Below are 24,966 nucleotides of genomic sequence, written 5' to 3' on the forward strand. Positions count from 1 at the left end.
GACATCAGGAAGAAATTTTTCACTGTGAGGGTGGTGAGACCCTGGCCCAGGTTGCCCAGAGAAGCTGTGGCTGCCCCATCCCTGGAGGTGTTCAAGGCCAGGTTGGACAGGGCTTGAAGCAACCTGGTCTGGTGGGAGGTGTCCCTGCTCATGGCAGGGGGGTTGGAACGAGATGATCTTCAAGGTTCCATCCAACCTAAGCCATTCTGTGATTCTATGACTTTGGCATGGATGGAGGGGAAGGGGCCAGCCCTGATGCCTTTTCCCCAGTTCCGTCACTGCTGACCTGCCTCTGTGCTTGGCCAGACAGCAGTAAAGCAGCACAAATATGTTAAAGCAGCCCCTTTCCCCTTTTCCCCCACACCCCATGGAAAGTTGTGATGCTCTGATCCATCCACCCAGCAGTGAGATATCTCTACAAATTGGCTGGCTACCAATCAAGCCATCACTGGCCAACAGCAACACAGACTCCATCTGCAGTTGGAGCGTTAGGTAAACTCTGCTCCAAGGAACAGAGCTTTTTCCTTTCTTCTTCTTTTTTTTTTTTTAACAAACTTGAGTTTTTCAATAAAGAAGGATGTAAAATTATCTCTGACAGTGGAGCAAATAGGACAGCCAGAAGAGACAGAGCTGCTGGCTTAGCTCTTTTCTTTATTTAACCATGGAAACTCCTGTTGTAATTCACTTTTTGTTTTTCCCAAGACCTTGGCAGCAGGTTAATGGTGGCATCAAGACCTAGTGTCCCTGACGCTCCCCAGAACCAGCATGACCGGAGAGGTCTCCTGGGATATGCTGCTAACCATTCCTGGTGTATTGACTGTTGACTAACGAGAACAATCCAGCATCATCCCCCCAATTTCTGCAAGGGGTTGAGGTCTGGATATGGCCACCCGAACGGTTTTAGCAATTCGCTGGGGAAATTGCTTTGTAGGCGGCCGTTTATCACATGGATGTTGTTGGCTCCTGGAGTTCTCCTTGCAGAAGTATTGTTTGCCCTCCTCTGCTGAAGGTTGCCAGAGTGTTTTCATGAGAAATCTTCCCTTTTTGTGCTCTTGTGCTCCCAGGGAGATCAATGCACGTTGTTTAATTATAATTTAAGCTAAAGGAGATCCATAGGAAGCATTGGAGAAATCAGAGCTGGTGGCATGTTTATCCTCTTGCTTTTCCAGAGCAAGCTAAGGAATTGATACTGTGGAACCCAAGTTTGGGGTTAAATTTAGTCTCCCGTTATAGAGGAGAGGTCAAATACACTGCGAACTATGGATTTAATTTTACCCCGTCTCAGTCCTGCGCTGATCACAAGCCTTGTCAAGCACTCTGAGGGGCAAAAGCTTTTTAGACCCTCCCTTCCAGGATAAGGACTCCGGGATGTAGGATGGCACCTTATTTAGCTGCTCACCATAAAACACGGTTATTGGACTGAAGCCCGCAGCCCTGTCAGCGCTTCTGCAGAAAATTCACTTCTGTTGAAGGCATGCCCTTGAATGAGGGTGAAAAAGATTTAGCCCCTGTGCGGAGGCTGTCTGGCGGGGTAGGGTTCACTTTGCCCGTCACCTCGAGGGGCGGCTGTTGGCACCGCAGCACTTCTCGGAGAGAAGAGAGATTGCGCTGAGAGAAAACAAATCATAAAAAAAAAAAAAAAAAAAGGCATGAAAAGGGAGACTAGTTCCGACTAGTCCCCCAGAAATTGCTTGCCAGAGCATGGGGAGGTGGAATGACTTAGGGCACTAGTAATGGGATGCAGAGATTTGGACTGAGCTTAAGAGCTACCCTGGGACCTGTTATTTGGTCCTTCCAGCACAGTGAATGGCACTGCTGCTGGCGTATGGATCGGGGAGGCCACTTGCAGCCTGGATTACTGTCCCAGCCCTGGAAGAGCTCTTTCCAGCTCTCTTGGCAGAGACCAGGAGCAGAAGAAGCTGCAGCTGCCGGGCTGGAGCTGCTCTGTGAATAGATGGAAGGCAGAGATGTTATTCCTTCCTCCTTTGCTTTTTTTTTTGTTTTTGCAAGCAATTGCCACTTCTGTTTCTCTATTTATAGCAGCAAGCACCTACAAGACATCAAATTGCTCTTAGTTACATACGTGCATCTGCACTTAGAGTTTTGATACCTTTTTAATTGATACCTTTTTAATTATTTCTCAGCTTGCTGTTACAGTGGGCTTTTTGCCGATTTCCTCTTTCTCCCATTGCCCATTTACATTCTACTTTACACATACTTCATTGGGGCGTTATCTACTTTTCCACAAAGTTTCTTTTCCTCAAGCCCTACCCACCTTTTCCTATTGTTATTCGTAAGTTGAAAAATGATTGTTGCACTTGCCTCCTCTTACATCATCTTTACACTCACATTGCAGCACCGATTCCTCCTCTCTCGGCTGGCCACGCTCAGCCTCAGCTCCCACGTTTTCTCAGCTGTGCTTTTGCCCCTTCCCACCCCAGCTCCTGAGATGCCTTCTTTTGAATTCTCACTTTGTGGTGTCCCCGTTCTCCAGGTTTCAGCAGAGACACCTGCCCACGCAGTGGTTCTGCCTTTCCCTCTCTTTTTCCTCCAGGGCTGAGGAACCCCTTCTCCCTTGGTCCTACCCATCCTTTCTCTTGCTGTTTAGTTCTCAGATACTCCCCCATCCCTCCAAATATAGTGAGAATTCAATCGTACACCCTAAAGTAATGGCCAAGGTCAAAGCTAGACCAGGGCTGAGAACAATACTCAGCTCAGGAGCTTCAGCTTTACCCAGAGCAGGATAAGGCAGTGGTTTTGACTTGATCTGAGGAGCTTGCAGCACACAGCAACCTCTGGTTTATTGACTGCAGCTGAAGGGCTGCAAAGGTAACTGAAAACCAAGTCAGCTGTTTGGAGTTTGAAATCCATCCAATAAGAACCTTCACCATTCTAGAAAAGAGGGGTTCACCAGCTGAAAGAGGTTCAAAAGCAGTGGGGTGGAGAAAGAGCTGTCTTCACTGGCAAGCTCATGCTTATGGGGTTTTCATCCTTGCTTTGTCCTTTGCTGCTGGGGCTTTGTAAGTCTCTTTGCACATGTGGCTAAACATGAGTTGTATTATCGGCTCCTTTTTGTGTTGCTGTGCGCTACAATCCCTGAATCAAAATGTATTCCTGCTCCTACCTTTGAAGTAGATACCTTTGATCTTTGGAAATGCAGAGGCAGTGGAGGTAACAGGAGTGTAATTACGCAACACCGAATAACCTCAGGACAATGAAGCTGAAACTCCAGCTCTCCCGGAAAAGTTCCTGCTCTGTGTAACATCGACAGTGGTCAAGGTCTCCATATTTCATCTCAGGGGAAAAGCTTAACCTCCAGTGCATGCAGTATATTCAGTAAACTCAGGGAAAAGCTCTGATTTCCGCTATGTTGACACAGCATCCACCTTTTTTTCTGCAAGTATTAATTTTTGATGTGCACAAAGGCAAAAGGCTATATATCCTGGATATCTCCAAGGCTTTCGACACTGTCCCCCACAGCCTCCTGCTAGAGGAACTGATGCGTTATGGTCTAGACCGGTGGTCTGTGCGATGGGTGGGGAACTGGCTGACAGGGCGCACCCAGAGTGTGGTGGTCAATATCTCCTTTTCAAAGTGGCAACCTGTCACAAGTGGGGTCCCCTAGGGATCAATACTGGGCCCAACACTGTTTAATATCTTCATAAGTGATCTGGATGATGGGATCAAGTGTATCCTGATGGATTTTTCTGATGATACCAAACTGAGTGGAGAAGTGGACACTTTGGAAGGGAGAGCCACCCTGCAGGAAGACTTGGATAGACTGGAAGAGTGGGCTAACAAGAACCTTATGAAGTTCAACAAGGACAAGTGACAGGTCTTGCACCTGGGAAAACAACCCAGGAGTGCAGCACAGGCTGCTATCTGCCTGACTGGGGAGCAGCTCTGTGGAAAGGGACCTGGGGGTCCTCATGGACAACAAGCTCAATATGAGTGAACACTGTGCTGCTGCAGCAAAGAAAGCCAACGGGATGCTGAGTTGCATCAACAAGGGCACCACCAGCAGAGCTAAAGAAGTCGTTATCCCACTCTACTCAGTGCTGGTCAGGCCACACCTGGAATATTGTGTTCAGTTTTGGTCCCCACTATACAAAAAAAATGTGGAGAGGCTGGAAAGGGTCCAGAGAAGGGCCATCAAAGGACTGGGAAGCCTGCCGTATGAGGAAAGGCTGAGAGAACTGGGTTTGTTCAGCCTTGAGAAAAGAAGCTTAGTGGAGATATACCATGTTCCAAGTGTGGCTACAGAGATGGAGACTCCCTTTTTCCAAGGAGTCACACAGAAAAGATGAGGGGTAATGGGTGCAAGTTACTCCCGGGGACATTCCAATGGGACACAAAAGGAAAATGTGTCACAATGAGAACAATCAGCCATTGGAATAATCTCCTCAGGGAAGCGGTGGATTCCCCAACATTGGACACACTTAAAATTCAGCTGGACAGGGTGCTGGGCTATCTTGTCTATACCATGCTTTTGCCAAGAAAGGTTGGACCAGAGGATCCTTGAGGTCCCTTCCAACCTGGTATTCTATGATTCTATGATATCCCAGGTTTGATACCTTGCAAATATTCCCCGCAACAAGTTGACATTACATCTTCTGTAGGTCTATAATCATATCTGCTGTAGCAGTCCTAAGGCTAGGTTTGGCTTTTGCTAGGTTTTACTCCACCGTGCTGATGTCTCAAAAGTACCCTCTGTTTTTCTGCTTTTTTTCTCACTGAAGTCAACAGATGTAATGTTAAGAACTCTTTGCTTTCAAAATTGCCTCTTTTCCAGAGGCAATGAACAGCTGGATACTCTCCAGTGTGGTCTAAAGAGGTGTTTGGTGAAACAAGGCTAATATCTGTAACTTCAACTGTTTCCAGTTTCCTAATTCTCCATCTCTTTCCTGTAGGTTCACAACAGAAACCTGCTGTCCCTTGACTTTGATCGTGTGACAAGGACAGAGAAAATCTATGATGACCACCGCAAGTTCACGCTCCGTATCCTCTACGACCAGGCAGGGAGGCCCAGTCTCTGGTCACCCAGCAGCAGATTGAACGGGGTCAACGTCACCTATTCCCCGGGAGGGCACATTGCAGGGATTCAGAGGGGTACGATGTCAGAAAGGATGGAGTATGATCAGTCTGGCAGAATTACATCCAGGATCTTTGCTGATGGCAAATCGTGGAGCTACACTTACTTGGAGAAGGTAAGAATCCTCTAATCACCCAGAGGTGGTGCATTTGGTGAAAATGAGCTTTACTCCTTTGACTTGAGTACAGCTGCACTCCTTCACATCAGCTGATTAATGGTCCTTATGGTCCAATACTCCTCTTCTACCTACGCTGAGGTTCACATAGTAACTTTGATGCCAGACCACCAAAGAGCAGCTGAAAATAGCCCGAGAAGTTTCTTCCTGGTCACACCGAGAGCATGTCATAATGCTGTCAAGCTTTGGCATTGGCATTCCTTTGCTGAGCTTAGTCAGGAGTGAACGATAGGAATTTCCAGTAGGATTTTCCATGCGAAAACAGCCCGTACAGCCTGACATCCTTCCTTCTTCCAGTGGCCCATTCCTGCTTTGTAGGAAGTACATGTAATTAAAAAGTGTGAGCCGTGAATCCAGCCAAACTGTTGTGGTGCACTTTGCAGTGTTTTCCGTAATCGCCCTCTGTAGATCAGCATGGGACTTAAATTCTTCTGGGTTTTACCATTCATCATTACGCTGCCCTGTGTCCTATAGATCCGTATACTGCATACCTGGGGCTGGAATATTTTTTTTTTCCTGAGCTTTGCACAGACCCTATCCCTACAACAGTTTAAGGAAACTACAGTAATATCACTTTTAAAAAGCAAAAAGTATTGATTTACCCACGGTATTATACAATCTGTGTGGATTGTTTGTTACATGCAAAAAAAAAAAATCCCAGAACAAATACGCACGCAGGCAGAAGTTTGCAGAAGAGAGTAATGGAAGATATGCCGACACAGGGAATTAATTGGGCATTGGAAGGTGTCAGGGGGTACTTTTTCAAGCATCGTTTAAGTAGCCCTACCAATTTTATTCATTTGGTCTGTAAAAGCTATTGGCATGGGGAATTTGTGTAGATACAGCCAGCTACAGGGTATCGATTCAAACTGAGCATTCTGAACTTAGACCTTCCTCACCACATTAACTGCTTCTTCCTCTGACCCAATCCTGTTTGGGGATACTGGATGTGCCATGCGGCTGCATACCTCCCACCAGTTAATCCTATGGGTGCGGAGATTTATCTCCCTTGCCCTGCTCTTTGGATTGGAGAATCTTGCAGGTTTTGTGAGAGTTGAGTGTAATTTTTCCTGCAAACCAGGAATATAATCTATACTTTTCTCCTTCCCATCCAGTCCATGGTGCTGCTCCTTCACAGCCAGAGACAGTACATCTTTGAGTTTGATAAGAACGACCGGTTGTCATCAGTGACCATGCCCAATGTTGCCCGTCAGACTTTAGAGACCATTCGTTCCATCGGTTACTACAGGAACATCTACCGGCCACCAGAAGGCAACGCCTCGGTAATTCAGGATTTCACAGAGGATGAGCAGCTCCTCCACACTTTGTACTTGGGGACAGGAAGACGTGTCATCTACAAGTACGGAAAGTTGTCCAAGTTAGCCGAGATGCTCTACGACACCACAAAGATCAGTTTCACCTATGACGAAACTGCTGGCATGCTGAAGACAATAAACTTGCAGAATGAAGGGTTCACCTGTACAATCAGATACAGACAGATCGGACCCCTCATTGATCGACAGATTTTCCGCTTCACTGAGGAAGGCATGGTGAATGCACGCTTTGACTATAATTATGACAACAGCTTTCGGGTGACCAGCATGCAAGCGGTCATCAACGAGACACCTTTACCCATTGACCTCTACAGGTACGATGATGTGTCAGGCAAGACTGAGCAATTTGGTAAATTCGGAGTCATTTACTACGATATCAACCAGATTATCACCACTGCTGTCATGACTCACACTAAACATTTTGATGCCTATGGCAGGATGAAGGAGGTCCAGTATGAGATATTTCGGTCGCTGATGTACTGGATGACTGTGCAGTATGACAACATGGGGAGAGTGGTTAAGAAAGAGCTGAAGGTTGGCCCTTATGCAAACACAACTAGGTACTCATATGAGTATGATGCTGATGGCCAGTTGCAGACGGTGTCTATCAACGACAAACCGCTCTGGCGTTACAGCTATGACCTAAATGGAAACCTCCATTTGTTGAGTCCAGGGAACAGTGCCCGCCTTACGCCACTCAGGTATGACCTCAGGGATAGGATCACTAGACTGGGGGATGTGCAGTACAAAATGGATGAAGATGGCTTCTTGAAGCAAAGGGGCAATGATATTTTTGAGTACAATTCAGCTGGCCTGCTCATCAAAGCCTACAATAAAGCTAGTGGGTGGAGCGTGAAATACCGCTATGATGGCCTAGGAAGGAGAGTTTCTAGTAAAACCAGCCATGGCCATCACTTGCAGTTCTTCTACGCAGACCTGACCAACCCAACCAAGGTCACCCATTTATACAACCACTCAAGCTCCGAGATCACTTCCCTCTACTATGACCTCCAAGGCCACCTCTTTGCAATGGAGCTCAGCAGCGGTGATGAATTCTACATAGCCTGCGATAACATTGGCACTCCTTTGGCTGTCTTCAGTGGGACTGGCTTAATGATTAAACAGATACTGTACACAGCATATGGGGAGATCTATATGGACACCAATCCCAACTTCCAGATCATCATCGGCTACCATGGAGGACTGTATGACCCCCTCACAAAGCTTATCCACATGGGACGGAGAGACTATGATGTGCTAGCGGGTCGGTGGACGAGTCCAGACCATGATATGTGGAAGCATCTGAGTAGCAATAACATAATGCCTTTCAACCTGTATATGTTCAAAAACAACAACCCCATTAGCAACTCTCAGGATATCAAATGTTACATGACAGGTAAGACATTTAAATTAATTAACATATTCACAGGCTTTCCATCAGTGAATTGAATCATAGAATGGTTTGGGTTGGAAGGGACCTTGAAGATCATTGAATTCCAACCCCCCTGCCATGGGCAGGGACACCTCCCACCAGACCAGGTTGCTCCAAGCCCCGTCCAACCTGGCCTTGAACACCTCCAGGGATGGAGCAGCCACAGCTTCTCTGGGCAACCTGCGCCAGGGGCTCACCACCCTCACAGTGAAAAATTTATTCCTGATATCTCACCTCAATCTCCCCTCTTCCGGTTTGAAGCCATTCCCCCTCATCCTATCACTACATGCCCTTGTAAAACAGTCTTTCCCCAGCTCTCCTGCAGGCCCCCTTCAGATACTGGAAGGCCACAATAAGGTCTCCCCGGAGTCTTCTCTTCTCCAGGCTGAACACCCCCAACTCTCTCAGCCTGTCCTCATAAGAGAGGTTCTCCAGCCCTCTGATCATCTTCGTGGCCCTCCTCTGGACCTGCTCCAACAGGTCCATGTTTTTCCTATGTTTGGGACTCCAGAGCTGGACGCAGTACTCCAGGTGGGGTCTCACCAGAGTAGAGTAGAGGGGCAGAATCACCTCCCTTCCCCTGCTGGCCACACTTCTTCTGATGCAGCCCAGGACACAGTTGGCTTTCTGGGCTGCGATCGCAAATAGGTTTCTTCTCTCTTGGTGTCCTGGTCACCATGAGGTTTTCCAGTGTTGGACACAAGCTTTTCTTTGACAGTTGACCCCTATGTCCAGGGCATATTTAATTTGTTAGTGTAGGTGGAGCTCGTAATTACCAAACCTGTTTGCTTTTCCCTTCCTTGGTGTTTTTTCTCTATTTTTCTTCCAGTTTTTCATTTCCTCAGATATCCCTAGTTTAGCTACGAATTAGTGTCCTTATAACCTTTCTCATTGGAGAGGAGCAGCTGTTTACACAGTTTCGCCTAGAGATTTATTTGCAATGAAACGAACGACATGCAGATTTGTTTTAGCAGAATGGCAACAGCAACTTAAACCTTTTATTACAGTCAGCCGTTTCAGAGCACACTACACGAACCACATAGCTCCAAGTTAAGCTGCCCCACGGAATTAACAGTTTCTACTAAAAGTCAATAAAAGCAGGTGCGTTAGACTTAAAGGCCAGATTTTAGGGCATACCTACCCCACAGCTTGACATAACCTCTGAACTGCTTCCCCTGGGACTTTGTAAAATGGCAGTAACGTGAGCTCCATGTATGTTTTTTATACAGCAAATCATTCTGTAGGTTAAATGTCCTTCCTACATTGCTACTTTGTGCGACACTGGTAGTAATGTTTGAGAGGACTGTTTTGGTGGGACTCTTTTCTTTATACTTCCCATTGGAAAACTGGGTGACACAATCACAAGTCAAATATACATACTTAAGGAGATATAATTAATTTTTAAATGCTCCTTCTGCGTCTATCACAGCTTTCCCATATACAACAATATTTGCATTTCCCTAAGTTATGAGATTGGCTTAATAGTCAAAAAAATGTGACAAAATAAAAATCCTGGTTGTTCTGTTCCACTTGTTTTTCTAGCCATTAGGATTCATGCTTTCAGGTTCTTCTGCAATAATCATAAGGATTAGATTGTATTTTTTTTTAATGAAAAGCTGTTTTCTCCAGAGCTGAGAAGATGGTGCCATGAGGGAAGTAAAATATGCCAAAAGATGCAGACTAAGATCCTGTGTGTTGGCCTCACTCTGATAATTAAGGCTGGCAGGGAACATTTTGAGATAACTTTTCCTATCAGAAAATGCTCATTTGTCAAAACCGAATTTGTTTATGGGAGAGGGTTGAGCTTGAGAGGTTTCTCAGCAGAAATGTTGTAAACAGCTCTCAAAATTGCCTAAATGACAAATTCCAAAATAGCCTAAAAAAAAATTCCTTTTTGGTTTTCGACCTTTTCAAGTTGAGTGTAATGATTGAAAACTGGAAAAGAAAAATTAAGGAGTCAAAACCAAAATGGAAGATCTTAATTTGAAATTGTTGTCTTGAACTGATCTAGTTTTTGAAGAGTTACTTCATGACATATTAACAGATTTTTATTTTCATGCTCAAGTTAAGACAGGACAAAATTTCCCATCCTGTCTTGGAACAGGTGAATGGTTTGCCACCCAGCTCAGATGATAACATCAAGATGTCCAAATCTGATACTTATTTTTATATGCACTGAATAACTTTTTCCACTGTCTTAAAAGTTCTATTTTTAGTCTTTCCAAAATACAGAGTCCAAACATATTTTTTAAGTTTCTCCTCTCCCAGTGCATGGAAGAAACAGGTCACGTAGTAGGATAAGTGCCTTGATGCAAGGCTGCTGCCCTGGCATTTCTTTTGGCTCAAGCTTTCAAGCACCTCACGGGCAGGACCCACGATAAGCGTGTCCTTGTCATCACAATCAAATCTGCCCGGGTTCAGACAGAGGGAATCATAGAATGGTTTAGGTTGGAAGGGACCTTGAAGATCATCTAGTTCCAACCCCCCTGCCATGGGCAGGGACACCTCCCACCAGCCCACGTTGCTCCAAGCCCCGTCCAACCTGGCCTTGAACACCTCCAGGGATGGGGCAGCCACCGCTTCTCTGGGCAACCTGGGGCAATGCCTCTACCACCCTCACAGTGAAAAATTTCTTCCTAATATCTTATCTAAATCTCCCCTCTTCCGGTTTGAAGCCATGTCCCCTCGTCCTATCACTACATGCCCTTGTAAAAAGTCCTTCCCCAGCTCTCCTGCAGCCCCTTTAGGTACTGGAAGGCCGCAATAAGGTCTCCCCTGAGTCTTCTCTTCTCCAGGCTCAACACCCCCAACTCTCTCAGCCTGTCCTCCCAGCAGAGGTGCTCCAGCCCTCTGATCATCTTTGTGGCCTCCTCTGGACCTGCTCCTACTCTTTCCTATGTTTGGGACCCCAGAGCTTGATGCAGTACTCCATGTGGGGTCTCACAAGTAGGGGGGCAGAATCACCTCTGTCCCTCCCTCCCTCCCTAACCCAGGACCTGTCCTTAAAGGAGCTCAGTACCCAGGACATGGCCAAACAACACAGGTTTCGGTCTCCAACGATGAGGTTTCTGAGCTCGTGGGTACAAATTGGAGGCACACGGAGGGGAGAGCAGAAGCAGGTATTTACGTTTTGAGCGGCCCATTGTTAAACATGAATATTTTAGCGATTGTACACTTCATGGCACAGAGCTTTGCTGCCAGCTTCAGCAATCCTGATGGATTGAACTGACATTTCCATTACATGTGTCTGCATTAAGCACTCTTTTTCTTTGCCCTCACATGAATTTACTGCGAAATGTGTTGGCAGGGTTACTGTAGCTGAAAAAAAACCCTCTGTGATGTGAAATGTACTTTTCTGTCAAAAAAGTTGTCACTGCCTCTTGGCAAATTAATATTTTCCCCTCTCTTTTCTCAGCTCCACACCTTCCTCCCATGTTTTTTGGTTGGGGTTTTGGCTGTGGGTTTTTTGGTTGTTTTTTTTTTGTTCTGGGTATTCCAACACCTCTTCCCAAAAAGAACAAACTCCTGTTTGCAAATGTTTTGAAAGTCAGTTTTCTGAGAAGTATCAAAAAAAGCCTGGCTTGAATCTTTCCAGACACGTTACATATTTTTCGGCTGTTCAGCATCGCTGCTCTGTATCCTTTATAACATTTGTGAAGTGCTTGGAAAATGCTTCCCGCACCAGTGCCGACCTTCACTGTTGTACTTTGTTCTCCGGACCACCTGGTCCACAATATGTACATCAAAGGTCTTCGTTTCACATGAGAAGGAGTTGGAAGCAGGCTGGCTTAGCGCTAAGCACACAAAAAATAATCAAATGAGCCTTTTAATTTCTTTCCCTCCCCGCAACCTCCCTGTTTCAAAGACACTCCAGAAAACAATCTGTACATTGAGTGAACAGAAGTGTTTTTATTACAGAAATCCTCCCCCTTCCACATGGATTGTCGTAAGGGCTTTTTGGACATCTGCCCAATCTCAACATTTTGGCCTGGAAGAAAACAAGCAACAGATAGTGTGTTTGTTTGGCTCCCGGTTCTCCAGTCATCTGGAAGTGCCTTATTTGCCGCTTGCATCCATAATTTCTTTTCCGACCAGCTCTTCAAAACACTCATTTAGGCTCATGGCGAACCAAGAAAAAAATATTCGAAGATGCATATCTGATTATTTAAATTGATCCCTTTTTCAGAGTGTTTCAACAGCGTTTATTGAGTTTAGCAAAATGAAAATCAAGCCCCTTGCACGTCCAGCTTGAAGTAGAGCAATCACCAACACAATCCCAGTTACACCCAAAATACTTCGAACCCCTGGGAGCTGATATTAGTTAAACTTTACCTTTGTACCTTTCTTTTTCTTGCAATTGCTATTTGTGTCCCAAATGCACACCATATTGCCTGAGGATTGGAGCAGGTGTGTCCTTCTCTGGAGTTCAGTGAAGGCAAACAAGATGAGATCATCAGATGCTCTGAAGTTACCGGGGGAAGCGATGATGGTCCTGAGCAGACCTAGGAGTTAGCCAGCCTCGTCATTTCCTCCAGTGGATTGACATTCAACTGCTATTCCTAATAGCTGTGTAATCAAAAATCTGGGAAGATTTTTCAGTCTGTACAGTCAAGTGAACGCAGGAGTGATGTCCCGAATGGCTGGGTTTGCCATCGTGTCCCCTTTAGTGCCCGTGGTCCCCCTTTGCAGAGGACAATAGTTTATCGCTTGTAGCCAGCAGTTTTCTCACCATCCATGGATTTTTTTTCTGAGGGGTTTGTGAAAAGTACCCAAGCAAAGTAGTCTTGTACGCTTATTTTTACTATAAAATACCTGGCAGATAGTGTGGAGGCTGATTTTAAATGTCACTATAAAAGACGACATGTGACTTTACACTGTTTCAATACTCAAACTACACACCTTCAAATGAAAAATGCCAAGAAACTCAGGACTGAGGTAGAAATGCCATGGAACAAGCAGAGCATATGTCCAGAGCCTCTTCCATGAGCAGCATCTGCTAAATGACCGTGCTGTTTTTTCTAAATTTAGTCTTCACCCTCAATGCCTTTGAGACCCCTCAGGAAGAGAAGTATGGTGGCTGAGATGTTCAGAGCTTCCCATTCGGCTGGAGCATCTCAGCCTCCATTAGTGTATCACCTTAGAGCAGTGCCTGGTTCCTGCTGACGAAGGGCAAATGCGGAGTTGTCTTTGAATCGGGCCATTTGGTCATGGCCAACGCTTCTACTTCAGAGCTGGGAAGGTGCAGAATTGGACTGTGGTTGGAGGTGGAAAGCCCAGTTTTGGTTCTTTCGAGGACCATTAAGATTTGTGCTCTTCACACAAAGTAGACCCTCATCATTTTGGCCAGACCGCTACGGTGCCAGGCACCATAAGGTCCTCCTCTGCGCCATTCTCCTGGGCAACCCTGCTTGGGAGATAGGATAATCTGATTTATGCTTCTCTTCCCTTCCAGATGTCAACAGTTGGCTGCTCACTTTTGGGTTCCAGCTACACAACGTCATCCCCGGCTACCCGAAGCCAGACATGGATGCGATGGAGCCGTCCTATGAGCTAATCCACACACAGATGAAAACCCAAGAATGGGACAATAGCAAGGTGATCCGTGCAACTCCATACTATATCTCTACACCCGTAGCAGCAAACTATCCCATTGAAACCTTTATGAAAAAAACCTCCCTCAGCATGTTCTCCCAGATACACTGGGAGATTGAGAGCGAGTCAGTCCCCATTACAGTAACAAAAGCTGACCAAATGATCACATCTTAAGCTCCTTACTGTCACGGTGCCTTTTCCTGTGATGTTTTCTGGTGGTTGCTCAATGAAATGGTGCATTACTGTTTCTTTCTCCCACAAGAGGCCATGTTATCACATATCGCAGGCGAAGTTCAAGGCCTTTGCACCAAGGATTCTTGGGAGTGAAAAAAAGCAAATCTTGATTCAGGATCATTTTCTACAGAGTTTGGGTTTTGTTTTTTTCTAGAAACTTATACAGTCTGGTTTAAAATGTCTTAAACAACAAGACCCAGCACTTCCTTCATTGCAGTGGGTCTCACCACAACTAAGTTTTAGCTGATATTTAACTTTGATTTTACCTGATAGAGTTTAATCCCAAGTCACCGTGTCCTGCTTTTAAAAACAGGCCTGCGTCACAAGCCATTTTGGTAAATGCTGGCACAAAATTCAATGATTAAATTGGAAAAAAAAAAAAAAAAAGCTTTTACAGCCCAATTGTTCCGATTGTTTCCCCCTCTCTTCCTGTTGGGAATTATTCAACTGAAAGACGGAGGCAGCGCTGTTAAAGGTTAGCACACGGTCAGGATCCGAGAGCCCTGGGTTACTCCCAGCCCTACCACTTATCCGTTATATGACCTTGAAAAAGTCATTTACTGATCAGGATACTCTTTCACCTCCCAGCCTGATTTTTTTGGGGGGTTGCTTTCACCTCTTTAGTCCGAATCCTCTTTAGTCTGAATTCCTGCTTGCTATTGCTGTGTATTTGAATGTCGTGAGGGCAGTGAGGCACCATTGGTTTGGGGAGATCAGGATATGTTCTTAACATTTCTGCTAATAAAATAATAGAATCATAGAATCATAGAATTGCTGAGGTTGGAAGGGACCTTTAAGATCATCAAGTCCAACCATTAACCTACCCTGACAAAACCACTTCTAAACCATGGCCCCAAGTACCACATCTACCCTTTTTTTAAACACCTCCAGGGATGGCGAATCCACCCCCTCCCTGGGCAGCCTATTCCAATGTTTAATAACCCTTTCAGTGAAAAAATTTTTCCTAATATCCAATCTAAACCTCCCCTGACATAACTTGAACCCATTTCCTCTCATCCTATCACTTGTCAGCGGGTAGAAGAGGTCAGCCCCTACCTCTCTACAACGTCCTTTCAGGTAGTTGTAGAGGGTGATAAGGTCTCCCTTCAGCCTCCTCTTCTCCAGGCTGAACAACCCCACTTCCCTCAGTCATTCCTCATAAGACTTGTCTTCCAGACCCTTCACCAGCTGATATGATAACGGTAGGAGGTGGAATTGATCCCAGCTGCCCTCCCAGCCTCTTTATCTGTGTTCACCAAAATCTCCCTGTCCTGCAGCAGATCCTTGAGGTCCTGTACACATATTAAACTGGGAGGTAAAATATAGTGTGACATTTCTTCAGCCACAAAGGTGTTGCTCAGAGGTATGAACAAGACACTGTGGATTCATAAAATAGTCATGTGTCAGCCCATCCTTGGTGCTCAGCCTCATAGCTGGGCTGAGGAGAAGCTAAAATGTACCAGCTTCAACTTCAACAAGAGATTTCTATTAAGACATATCACTTTATAATAGAGGGGGACCAAAGGAACTATGCCTTTTGCTACCATGGCTGAGTTGATGCTTGAAAACCATTAAGCCGCAGTCATTCGGTTGTGTTTTGGAGCTCAAAGACTCCTTTTTTGTTTATCTCTTCCTTTGATTATACAATAAGATGCTAATAGAGATGATTTCTCTAATGAGAAATAGCCTCAGGATTTTTCCGTCTCTCTGATGTGACACGGTCTCCCCAGGCAAAGCTGTACAGGAGGAGGCAAACAGGGAACGCTCGTTCAGTAGACCACACAAAAGATTGTCTCTGAATTGTTTTGTGCAGTAGATAAGAACTCTCACAGAACCGCAACAGAAATTATTATTATTGGTGGTGGTGTTATTATTATTACTATATCATTATTTTATCAGTAGTTCATTATTATTATTATTAGGCTTATTGAACAGCCAAGTAACCTGAGTGACAGCTTGAGATGAAGACTGACACTTGCTCATACAGGCAGCTGAGCTGGAAATCAAACCGACGAGCCCTCCCTTCCATCCACCCCTTTTAGGGGAATCTGCCTGAATGAGCAATAAGAAGACAAGAAAATCTCCGCGTCCCCTTCAGGTTTTTCAAGCACGAAGCTGCAGTGGGGACTGTGCAGGGACCTGCGTGGTAAAAGAGGGCTTTATGCAGCCACTGTGCTTCCAGATGAGCCACTTCACACTCCGGTGTTGAAAGTGGAATTTAACCATTGCAGATTGTTTCATACTTTTCCCCTGTGTTATGACAGCAACAAAACAAGAACATTTTTATTTTAGTCTACGGTTGCAGGATCACGCTGTGATAGCGAGCGGCTCTCAAATGCTATAGAGCAGGATTCCCTTCCTTTCTGTCACAACCAGCATATTCTAGGCATATATTTGCATAAAATAAATCCATTCCCATATGGTACCTGCACACATTTTCTTCTAAGCCTATCTGTGCATTCAACACTGGTGATTCACACGTAGTTCTGTTCGCTCCCAACCCTTCCAGCCGCGCGTACGCACTCCCAGACGCGATCCAGCCCTCCTTCCTACTGGGTGGCTCTGTATTTGTTAATGAAGCATGTGGAAGAAGATACAAACTTTTGAAAATTTCACACAGCAAGTGATGGAATTAAACAAAATTAAATGGAAGCGCAGGAAATCTTTTCAGACTGATCAAACTGTGAAGTGATCTTCCGGAGCATATGGAGGAAGCTCCAGATCTTTTGTCATGTAAAAGTAGCCTGGATGAGGCACTGGACAATGCCCATCCCGCTTGAAATCCAGGGATATTCTCTGAATGATGAACCACAGCTTTCTCATCTCCGTGTCTTCCGAACTCTGGTTTCTCTGGGTCACACATCTCCTTGCAATAGACCAGAGTAAATTTGAGTTACCCCACTGGCTTTGCTGGTCAGAGCTGGGGCCCAGCGGATTGAGTCAGATCTTTTATCAGAGAGGAGCAAATAACGGGAGCACAGCAGCAAAGCAAGTGACTCCGCAGAAATGGCTGCTTCGTATCTCTTCGGAGCGCGGAACCACATGGCCTCAGCATCTCCTTTCCAAACCATCGTTGGTACTTTCCTTGCAGGGCTGTAAGATGGGAGAGATAATTCTGCCTTTGAGCATCCACAAGCTTAGAAAGATCCAGCCTGTCAGGAACTGACGCTAACCCCCTGCAGCCCTGGAGTGGCATTTAAAATGTAATACTCCCGTTGTGCAGCACTTCCCCCCCCCCACCCTCCTCCTCCCTATGACCATGAGGCTGTCACTAAATTGTTGAACAAGTTTGGTGTTATTTGCCACCGGGGGACTCTGGGTGACCTCTGGCATGTTGTGGAGCTGCTGCACCTGAATCCACTTTCTCTTTTGTTTTGTTTGGGGTTTTTTGGGGTTTTGTCCTTCTCTTTTGTCTTGTTGAACTGTCAGGTAATTGCTGGAGCCAGAACAACTCTATTTCCAGGGAGGGGTGTTTTGGAGTCGGCACGTATATCATTAACTACATTGTATTATTAATAAGCCTTCACTCCATCTCGTGAGCACCATGGCTCCAGGAATGGTCCTGTTTTCCACAGTGCCCATTCCAGGCTGTGCTGGAGGAGCAGCTTTTGGCCATCCCTCTCGGAGCAGAGTTTTGGAGGCAAGGGCTGCTCGGGGCTGCTCAGCCAGGCGGTGAGCTGTAGGGCTACGCTTTCTGGCAGAGCATCTCCCAAGGACAAGCTGTTTGAGGGACTGGCTCTGCCAGTGTTCATCGTTCAGGGAGGGCATCCTCACATTGCAGGTGCTTTGTCCTGGGCTTGGGCCATCGTTCTATCTGCACGTCTGTCCATAAGCCCTTAGTTATGTTTTGCAAAAGTAGTGGTCAATTTTCGCTGGAACTGATGCGGGGAAGGGAGCTGAAGTCTCAAAGACATTAACCGTGGAATCATAGAATGGTTACAGTTGGAAGAGACCTATAAAGATCATCTAGTTCCAACCCCCTGCCATGGGCAGGGAAACCTTCCACAAGACCAGGTTGCTCCAAGCCCTGTCCAACCTGGCTTTGAACACCTTCAGGGATGGGGCAGCCACAACTTCTCCGGGCAACCTTTTCCAGTGCCTCACCACCCTCAGAGTGAAGAATATCTTCCTAATATCTAATCTAAAAATTCCCACTTTCAGTTTGAAACCATTACTCCTTATCCTATTGCTACAGTGCCTGATAAAAAGTCCCTCTCCATCTTTCCTGTAGGCCCTCTTGAAGCTTTATGAAAATAGATGAGCAAGAGGGGGAGGCAAATCCCCTTATTTCCCTACAGATGGAAATCTGCTTGATGAGCTCAACTTTGTTATCCCCCTACAGCTGTGTACACTGGCAGGGTGGAGGAGAGAGCTGTCCTCTAAGCCCAAAAGTTAGCACTGGTGTTTTGCCCATTGCTAACCAATCAGCATCTACAGCCCTGGGCTTGCTGGCCAGTCGCTCACCTCTGTTGTCCCAGTTGCGTTCATGGTTGGCAGTTTGCTCAGTGGGCACATCGCCTCTCGACCGACCCACATGCAGTGCAGCCGTGCTGATGGGTACGCTATGGTGGTTAATGGGCTCCTGCTGCACCTCCACCAGCTGGGAGCTGGTGGGGAACATCCAAATGAGGACTCATCTTCAGGTGATGGCCAGGCGGAATGGAGGGAAGAAGCTGATTTCTGAAGAATCGTTTTGTTAGCAGAGAGCTAGGGGTAAATAAGAAGGAGTTAATGATGAAGAATATTTCGGAGAAGGCATAACTTCCAAGCCTTTTGGAAGAAGTGGCTTTCTGTGTTGTAAGCCATATGGTGGTAAGAGAAACACCTATCTGTGTATAATGGCACAAGGATATAGAGAAACTTGGAAACATGTTCACGTATTTCACATCTTGGATCCTTGATGGGAAATTAAAGCTTTCAGTCTCACACTGGAAGGCAGTATTTAAAAACAACAGATGATAGTATCTGGCTATGGTATTTTGAATCCTCAAGAGGTGCCGGCAAAATGCAAGAGGCTATTCAGAGATCTCTGTCATGTGCCGTTCTCTTGAGCTCTGTGCAGCAGCGAACAAATGATGAAGGTCATTCTCTTCTCTCCAATGGGTTGTTACTAGATAAAGTGAAATGTCACCTAAGGACATCTGATTAAAAAAGACTGTGAGGAAAAACAAACCCAGCATATTTGTCACTCACATCTAGCAACAAATATTGAAATAAAATAACGACGAATTCCCTTCTTTCTTCCGTTAAACTGGTTTTATGGATACCTTGGTTTACAGTTGCTAAAAGCAGCGGCATTTTTTAGAGAATACCACACGCCGCTGCAGCCTTGGATGGAAATTTTCTGTTTCTCTTCCTTGCCAGTTCATTAAAACGAGTTCTAAGATGAAACAGAAATGGTAATTTCAAAGGCAGGGATACACTACCTCTTTGAACTACATATAATCTGTTTACCTCCACCCCCTGTATATTCCCAGCAGCACATACAAGCTGGCTGTACTCTGGTTTGCCTGAATTTGTTGGATTTTTTTTTTCTGTTGGATGTGTTTGCTTTTCCTTTAAAAAAGTGCTGTTCCCAAATACGCTCTTCTATCAAAGAAATGCACTTAAAAAGTCATTTCAAAGTCATCCTGGGCTCATTTTCAAGATAACAGGGATGTGTTTAGATATTGTAATAGTTAAGTGATGACGAAGTTCAGCATTACAGCTTTGCACGTGTCTGATCTCCTACTTCCCTACGTGACAAAAGATGGGGAGAGCCCAGAAGGCCTGTAACCAGTGCCCGGTGGAAAACCCTTTGGATGTGATTTTGTTCTTGATTAAGACACCTAAATTTATGTCTCTGTCTGTGAACTTGGTATCCAAGTTTCCGTTATGCCAGCAGAGATCTACAATGAACTCACTTGCTGGTGCCATGCGAGATACTCTAGAGTTTCATGGGCTTCCTTGTGTCTACAGCATGGATTACCTGCATCCTTCTAGAGCAACAACTGGAGGCCCCATAGTATCAAAAATGATGTTCAACACCACCCATTTGGGTGACTTGTCAGTGGAGCCCAAAGGACAGCTCAGATGATCAGCTGCTAGGAGCTAGGATTGAATTCAGGACTAAGACGTGTAGATGTAGGTGTCTCCGTGTGTGCTAGATCTCTGCATCTACTGTAGTCTGTCGACATCTGGATCATACAGGCAGTGGAGCTCACTTAAAGGGCTTTCAACCTGCTAGGCGATAATTTTAGACCGAGCTGAACACGCTGTAGGCCCCATTGACGGTGCAGAGTAGGGGTTTGATGGAGTTGCCCGTATAGGGGCCAGGTAAGGAAAGTGGCCTCCAGGTGCTACTCCAGAAGGACAAATATCTTCCAGAGCTTCTTCAGTTTCTCACTGCCCTGTGAGGATGCTGAAGGCATACTGGGGCATCTCAGACCACACTAGACACCCATGTATGGGCAACTGAAACAGTCCTGCAGTCAACACTGACTATGATGTGCATGAGAAGCAGCACAGAAGGCTGGGACAGCCACAGATCAATAGGCAACTTCTAATTTCTTTGCCAACAAAGGTGGTTCAAGCCCCCAACTTCACAAGCCTCCTACCTATAGTGTCTCTAAGCGGGCACACAACTGGATGTCAAGAGATTCCTAATTCCATGTCTTTGCTCAGCCATTTTATCTCTGTTTTAGCCACCAGGAATAGCACCAGTGACAGTCCTACAGTTGCACATACAACGTGAGAAATGCTTTCCCATTGTAGAGGAGATGTCCTGGATGGAGACCAAGAGGACACCAACAAGGCAGTGGCCTGGTATCCTATTCCTTAGGCAGGAAAGGACAGTGCCATGGCTGTTAGATCATGTGTAATCCCTTAAACCTCCAAGTCCTGCCAGTAGCAGGACGTGTACTGCTTACCTTCTTTCGAAATGGCATCCCGATGAACAGCAGAGCTGTGGAAATTGTATGACTTCATATAATATCGCAAAGGCAGTATGTAACTGGATCAAGGAAAGGACCAGTATTCTATTATTGGGTCATAAATTAAAAAAAAAAAAAAAAAAAAAAGACTTTGAAAATCAGGGTTTCCTTTTATAATGGGCAATTACTGATCTGAAATACAAAGCTATGGAGAATTTGACCATAAAATGGAAAATTGAAAATTACTTCAGGCCGGAAGGTCGCAGGGACTGGGCTATGGAGCTCGAGGAAGGTAGATCATAGCACAGCTGTTGGCTGTGATACCTTTTGTGTCACAGCATGTTCCAACCTGGCTACAGTCCTTCCTGAATTAATGGCAAACCCAAGGATATCATCCACCCTTAAATTTTGTTGTACAACTGTTGTCCTCACAAGGCTCCCTAACCCCATTGCAGAGTATGCCTCTACAGCTAAGTGAAAAAAGTCCAAGACCAATCCCTGGCCTTGAGGCTGGGCAGAAGTGACCTGGAGAGGTAGGAAACATGTCTTGGAGAAAGCAGTTGGAGGAGTCCAAAACCAAACCAGGAGTTAAAGTAAAGATCACCCAGTGTGAATAACAAGAGGTGCAATACAACATCTCACTGTCTATAGCAGTATTTACTTCTAAAATTTTACAAAATTGTATTATTTGTAAAATATTTATTTTATATTTAGCAGTATAAATATATGGTTACGAACCATATGTCCCGCTTGTCCAAAGCACAGTAGATCACAGTGTCTATCTTGCAGCATGAGCAGGTTTTCAGAGCTCATTGCAAACTCACTTTTCCTTTGGGATCAGAAGAAAAGACGAGGCATTAGTGTCCAGACCCACTGGTTTGTTGGAACAACCTAATTTGGAGGCACTCACGGGGGATCTATACCTAATAATTTGCTCAGAATTGACAAGGCGATAGAGTTCCTGCAGTTCATCAAGAATAAGGTGGTGAAGACAGAATAGAATGGGAATGGGGGAGATTTCTGATAGGAATAATTCTCCCCCACCCAATGCTGTCTGACCTCCCAGAGGTCCCTTCCCCCAATTAACTGGTGCAGTTAATTCCAGGGACCCCTTATCACTCAACTGCTGGTAAACATGGTGATGTATATATAGACGGTGATATATAAATGGCCGCAGACCAATGTAGCACAGAAGACCCGATTTATATCCTTGAATGAAGGAGTTCGCACAAAATGGTGATTCAACGTGAATAACGAGAAATGACTTTTCCTATCACTTCTAAAAGTTACTGAAGTGAGTTGGAAGAGCACAGCAGTGTGTTGGACAGTGGGGAGGGACCACCTAGAGTCAATCCATATGAGATGCACCTGAGAAGAATACCTTCCCATTTAAATGTCTCCGAAGAGGAAATTGCTAACCAAGGCTGTGTGGTGTGCGCTTATTTAGAATGGTGTTTCATGGAGCCGAGAAGCCTAATTGCTTCATGTCCATCATCAGTGACATCTACATTAATTATGTCCATTTTCTGCATAATTAGAGCACTTGTGCGGTTGGCAGGGGAGCTGGGTTTGGCTCCCTATCAGTCTGTTAATTATATCGCTCTCTAAGTTGCGTGTGAGGTCCCCCACAGGCAGTATGGGGAGAACCAGAAAGAGCTCCTCTTCCATAGGGGAGTGGTTCCTGCTCCCACTATGATGCTGTTAATCAAAAGAGGAAAAGTAGGAACTACGCCAGCCTGCTTGGCACCTTGAATAAAAGTCAGTTCTGGGTATTTTAATACTTTACAACCCAAAACGTGTTCTTCAACTTGTGTACCTCTGTTCCTTTATAGTTTTCTCCTTTACAGAGCAAAACTGCTCATAGCCTCTGGGCAAGCTGCAACACTAAATCCTTTATTTTCTTTCTTTAATGCTTTTGAGACCCTTCCCTGGAAATGGCCACCATGGAAATGAGGGTTTATTTCCCTTTCCTCGCCACATTACAAGTCTTAGTTGAGAGCTGCATCATCTGAATTGTCTTCTTGCACACAGGGAAGGATGTGAGCCTTTAGCTTGTGGACGGTTTAAGGCAATATCCTTCATGGATGTTAAATTCCCTCAAAATAATTGGAGTGCGGCAAACTTTCCTTTACAGCTTATTTTTAATCCTGGATGTCATTACATTATTGAACTGAGCTGTTGGCAGTGCCAGGAGAGTTTTGTCGTAGCATCCTCTTGCTTTTGTGAAATTTGAGCCAATAATTGTTCGTGAACAGGGGTCTGTAAGAAGCCTGCGCTGCCGTGAATTGATGAGAGCATTTCCAAAGACATTTTGCAGTAATGATGAGCTGCTGACTCGCTGCGCGCTTGCTCCATTATACGCTAACAGCAAAAGTGACTTTGTATTGTACCTGACTGCAAATGATCCAGGCTGTTGTCTCTCAGCAGTTTTTGCTTTGTTATAAGCCAAAACTCGAGCATCAGGTGGGGTTGGCCTTAGCCCAGGGAGCTAAGGCTACCTACCTTTCCTGGCGCAGCTTGAAATAGCTACTTGTACCAGCACTGATCTCTAAAAGCCGATTATAAATTTCTCCTACGCATTGTCGAGGATTTGCAGGAAATAGGAGTTGGATGTAGGGCCTTCCTTGAGTTTTGAACAACCTGCTTCGACCAGGCTGAAATGGGATACAGAGGGGCTGTGGCCACTTTGAGGGTCATAGATGTGCTGCCGGGCTTCTGAAGGTAGCACAAGGGGTTACAAAGTGAAGTTAAAATAGAAGGAACCTTTACGAATACTTCCACACTTTTTCACAGAAAATCTGAAAGCACTTTGTAAAGCATTGTGGCTACGAGGTGGATGTTTTCTTATGATGTGCAGGTGAAGAACACGAGCACAAAATAATTGCATGTCCAAACCAGACCACTTCACAACGCTGAGGCAAAAAATCCTTTTCTACCTCTACGTCCTTCAGTCTGTGGGATTAAATACTGTTCAGTTTATTGAAACAATGAGCATTAGGGGGAATAACCTGACAACACTTCTCTCTGCTAAAAAGAATTAAATATCTGAAAAAAGTTGATAAAGAAAAAAAAAAAGTGGAGCTCCTCATTAGATGTTTCCAGGATGTCCTGCTGGTCTCCAGCATGCTAATAATGCCTTTGGATCATCAGGCTTCTCTTTCTAACACATCTTTCTCTTCTTTCTCTCCCTGCTCAGTCCATTTTGGGGGTCCAATGTGAAGTGCAGAAGCAGCTGAAGGCCTTTGTCACTCTTGAGCGCTTCGAACGGATCTACAGCTCCAGCATCGCCGGGTGCCGGCAGGTCAAGAAGAACAAGAACTTTGCCTCTGGAGGCTCTATCTTCGGCAAAGGCGTCAAGTTTGCCATGAAGGACGGGCGTGTGGCCACCGACATTATCAGTGTGGCCAACGAGGATGGGCGGAGGATCGCGGCCATCCTGAACAACGCCCATTACCTGGAGAATTTGCACTTCACCATTGATGGGGTGGACACACACTATTTCATTAAACAAGGGCCGTCGGAGGGCGACCTGTCCATCTTGGGCCTCAGCGGTGGGCGGAGGACCCTGGAGAACGGCGTGAACGTGACGGTGTCCCAGATCAACACAGTGCTAAGTGGAAGGACTAGACGTTACACGGACATCCAGCTCCAGTACGGTGCACTGTGTCTAAACACCCGCTACGGGACCACCTTGGACGAGGAGAAGGCCCGCGTCCTGGAGCTGGCCCGACAGCGCGCTGTCGCCCAAGCTTGGTCCCGGGAACAGCAGAGACTGCGGGATGGGGAGGAGGGGATTCGCTCGTGGACAGAAGGGGAGAAGCAACAAGTGCTAAACACGGGCCGGGTACAGGGCTACGACGGCTATTTTGTGATCTCAGTGGAGCAGTACCCCGAACTTTCAGACAGCGCCAACAACATCCACTTCATGAGACAGAGCGAAATGGGCAGAAGGTGACAGAGAGGGTCGATGCGGTGACTTCTTGCCAAAGACAGCTACTCTTTTGTGGCCACTTACCTGACTGTGTTGTACTCAATCCTTTTTCTAAACTGAACAAGGCTGGGGGGGAGGAAAATAGAAGGAATAATACGGTTGCACTGTAACTCATGCAACATGCTTTTTTTTTTTCCCCTCTTTAATTTGGCCTTCACGCGTTTTTTGCGATGAACAGAAGGTATATTTTGCCGTAGTGTGATCA

General features: G+C 45.6%; 1 protein-coding gene across 3 annotated transcripts in view; it reads left to right on the forward strand.

Annotated features, from left to right (window-relative positions):
* TENM4 (teneurin transmembrane protein 4) overlaps nucleotides 1-24,725 on the forward strand; it is a gene marked incomplete at both ends in the record, with an annotated part of 373,229 nt that extends 348,504 nt beyond the window's left edge. For all 3 annotated transcript variants that reach the window (XM_082491556.1, XM_082491557.1, XM_082491558.1), the window contains 4 exons: nucleotides 4,911-5,207; nucleotides 6,383-7,997; nucleotides 13,486-13,628; nucleotides 23,967-24,725. In XM_082491556.1, the coding sequence (XP_082347682.1) occupies nucleotides 4,911-5,207; nucleotides 6,383-7,997; nucleotides 13,486-13,628; nucleotides 23,967-24,725 (2,814 nt within the window). The remainder of the gene's footprint in view (nucleotides 1-4,910; nucleotides 5,208-6,382; nucleotides 7,998-13,485; nucleotides 13,629-23,966) is intronic.
* Nucleotides 24,726-24,966: the final 241 nt, after the last annotated feature.

The sequence above is a fragment of the Vanellus vanellus genome, assembly GCF_965231255.1.
Source record: "Vanellus vanellus genome assembly, chromosome: 1".
In the NCBI taxonomy this organism is placed as follows: domain Eukaryota; kingdom Metazoa; phylum Chordata; class Aves; order Charadriiformes; family Charadriidae; genus Vanellus; species Vanellus vanellus.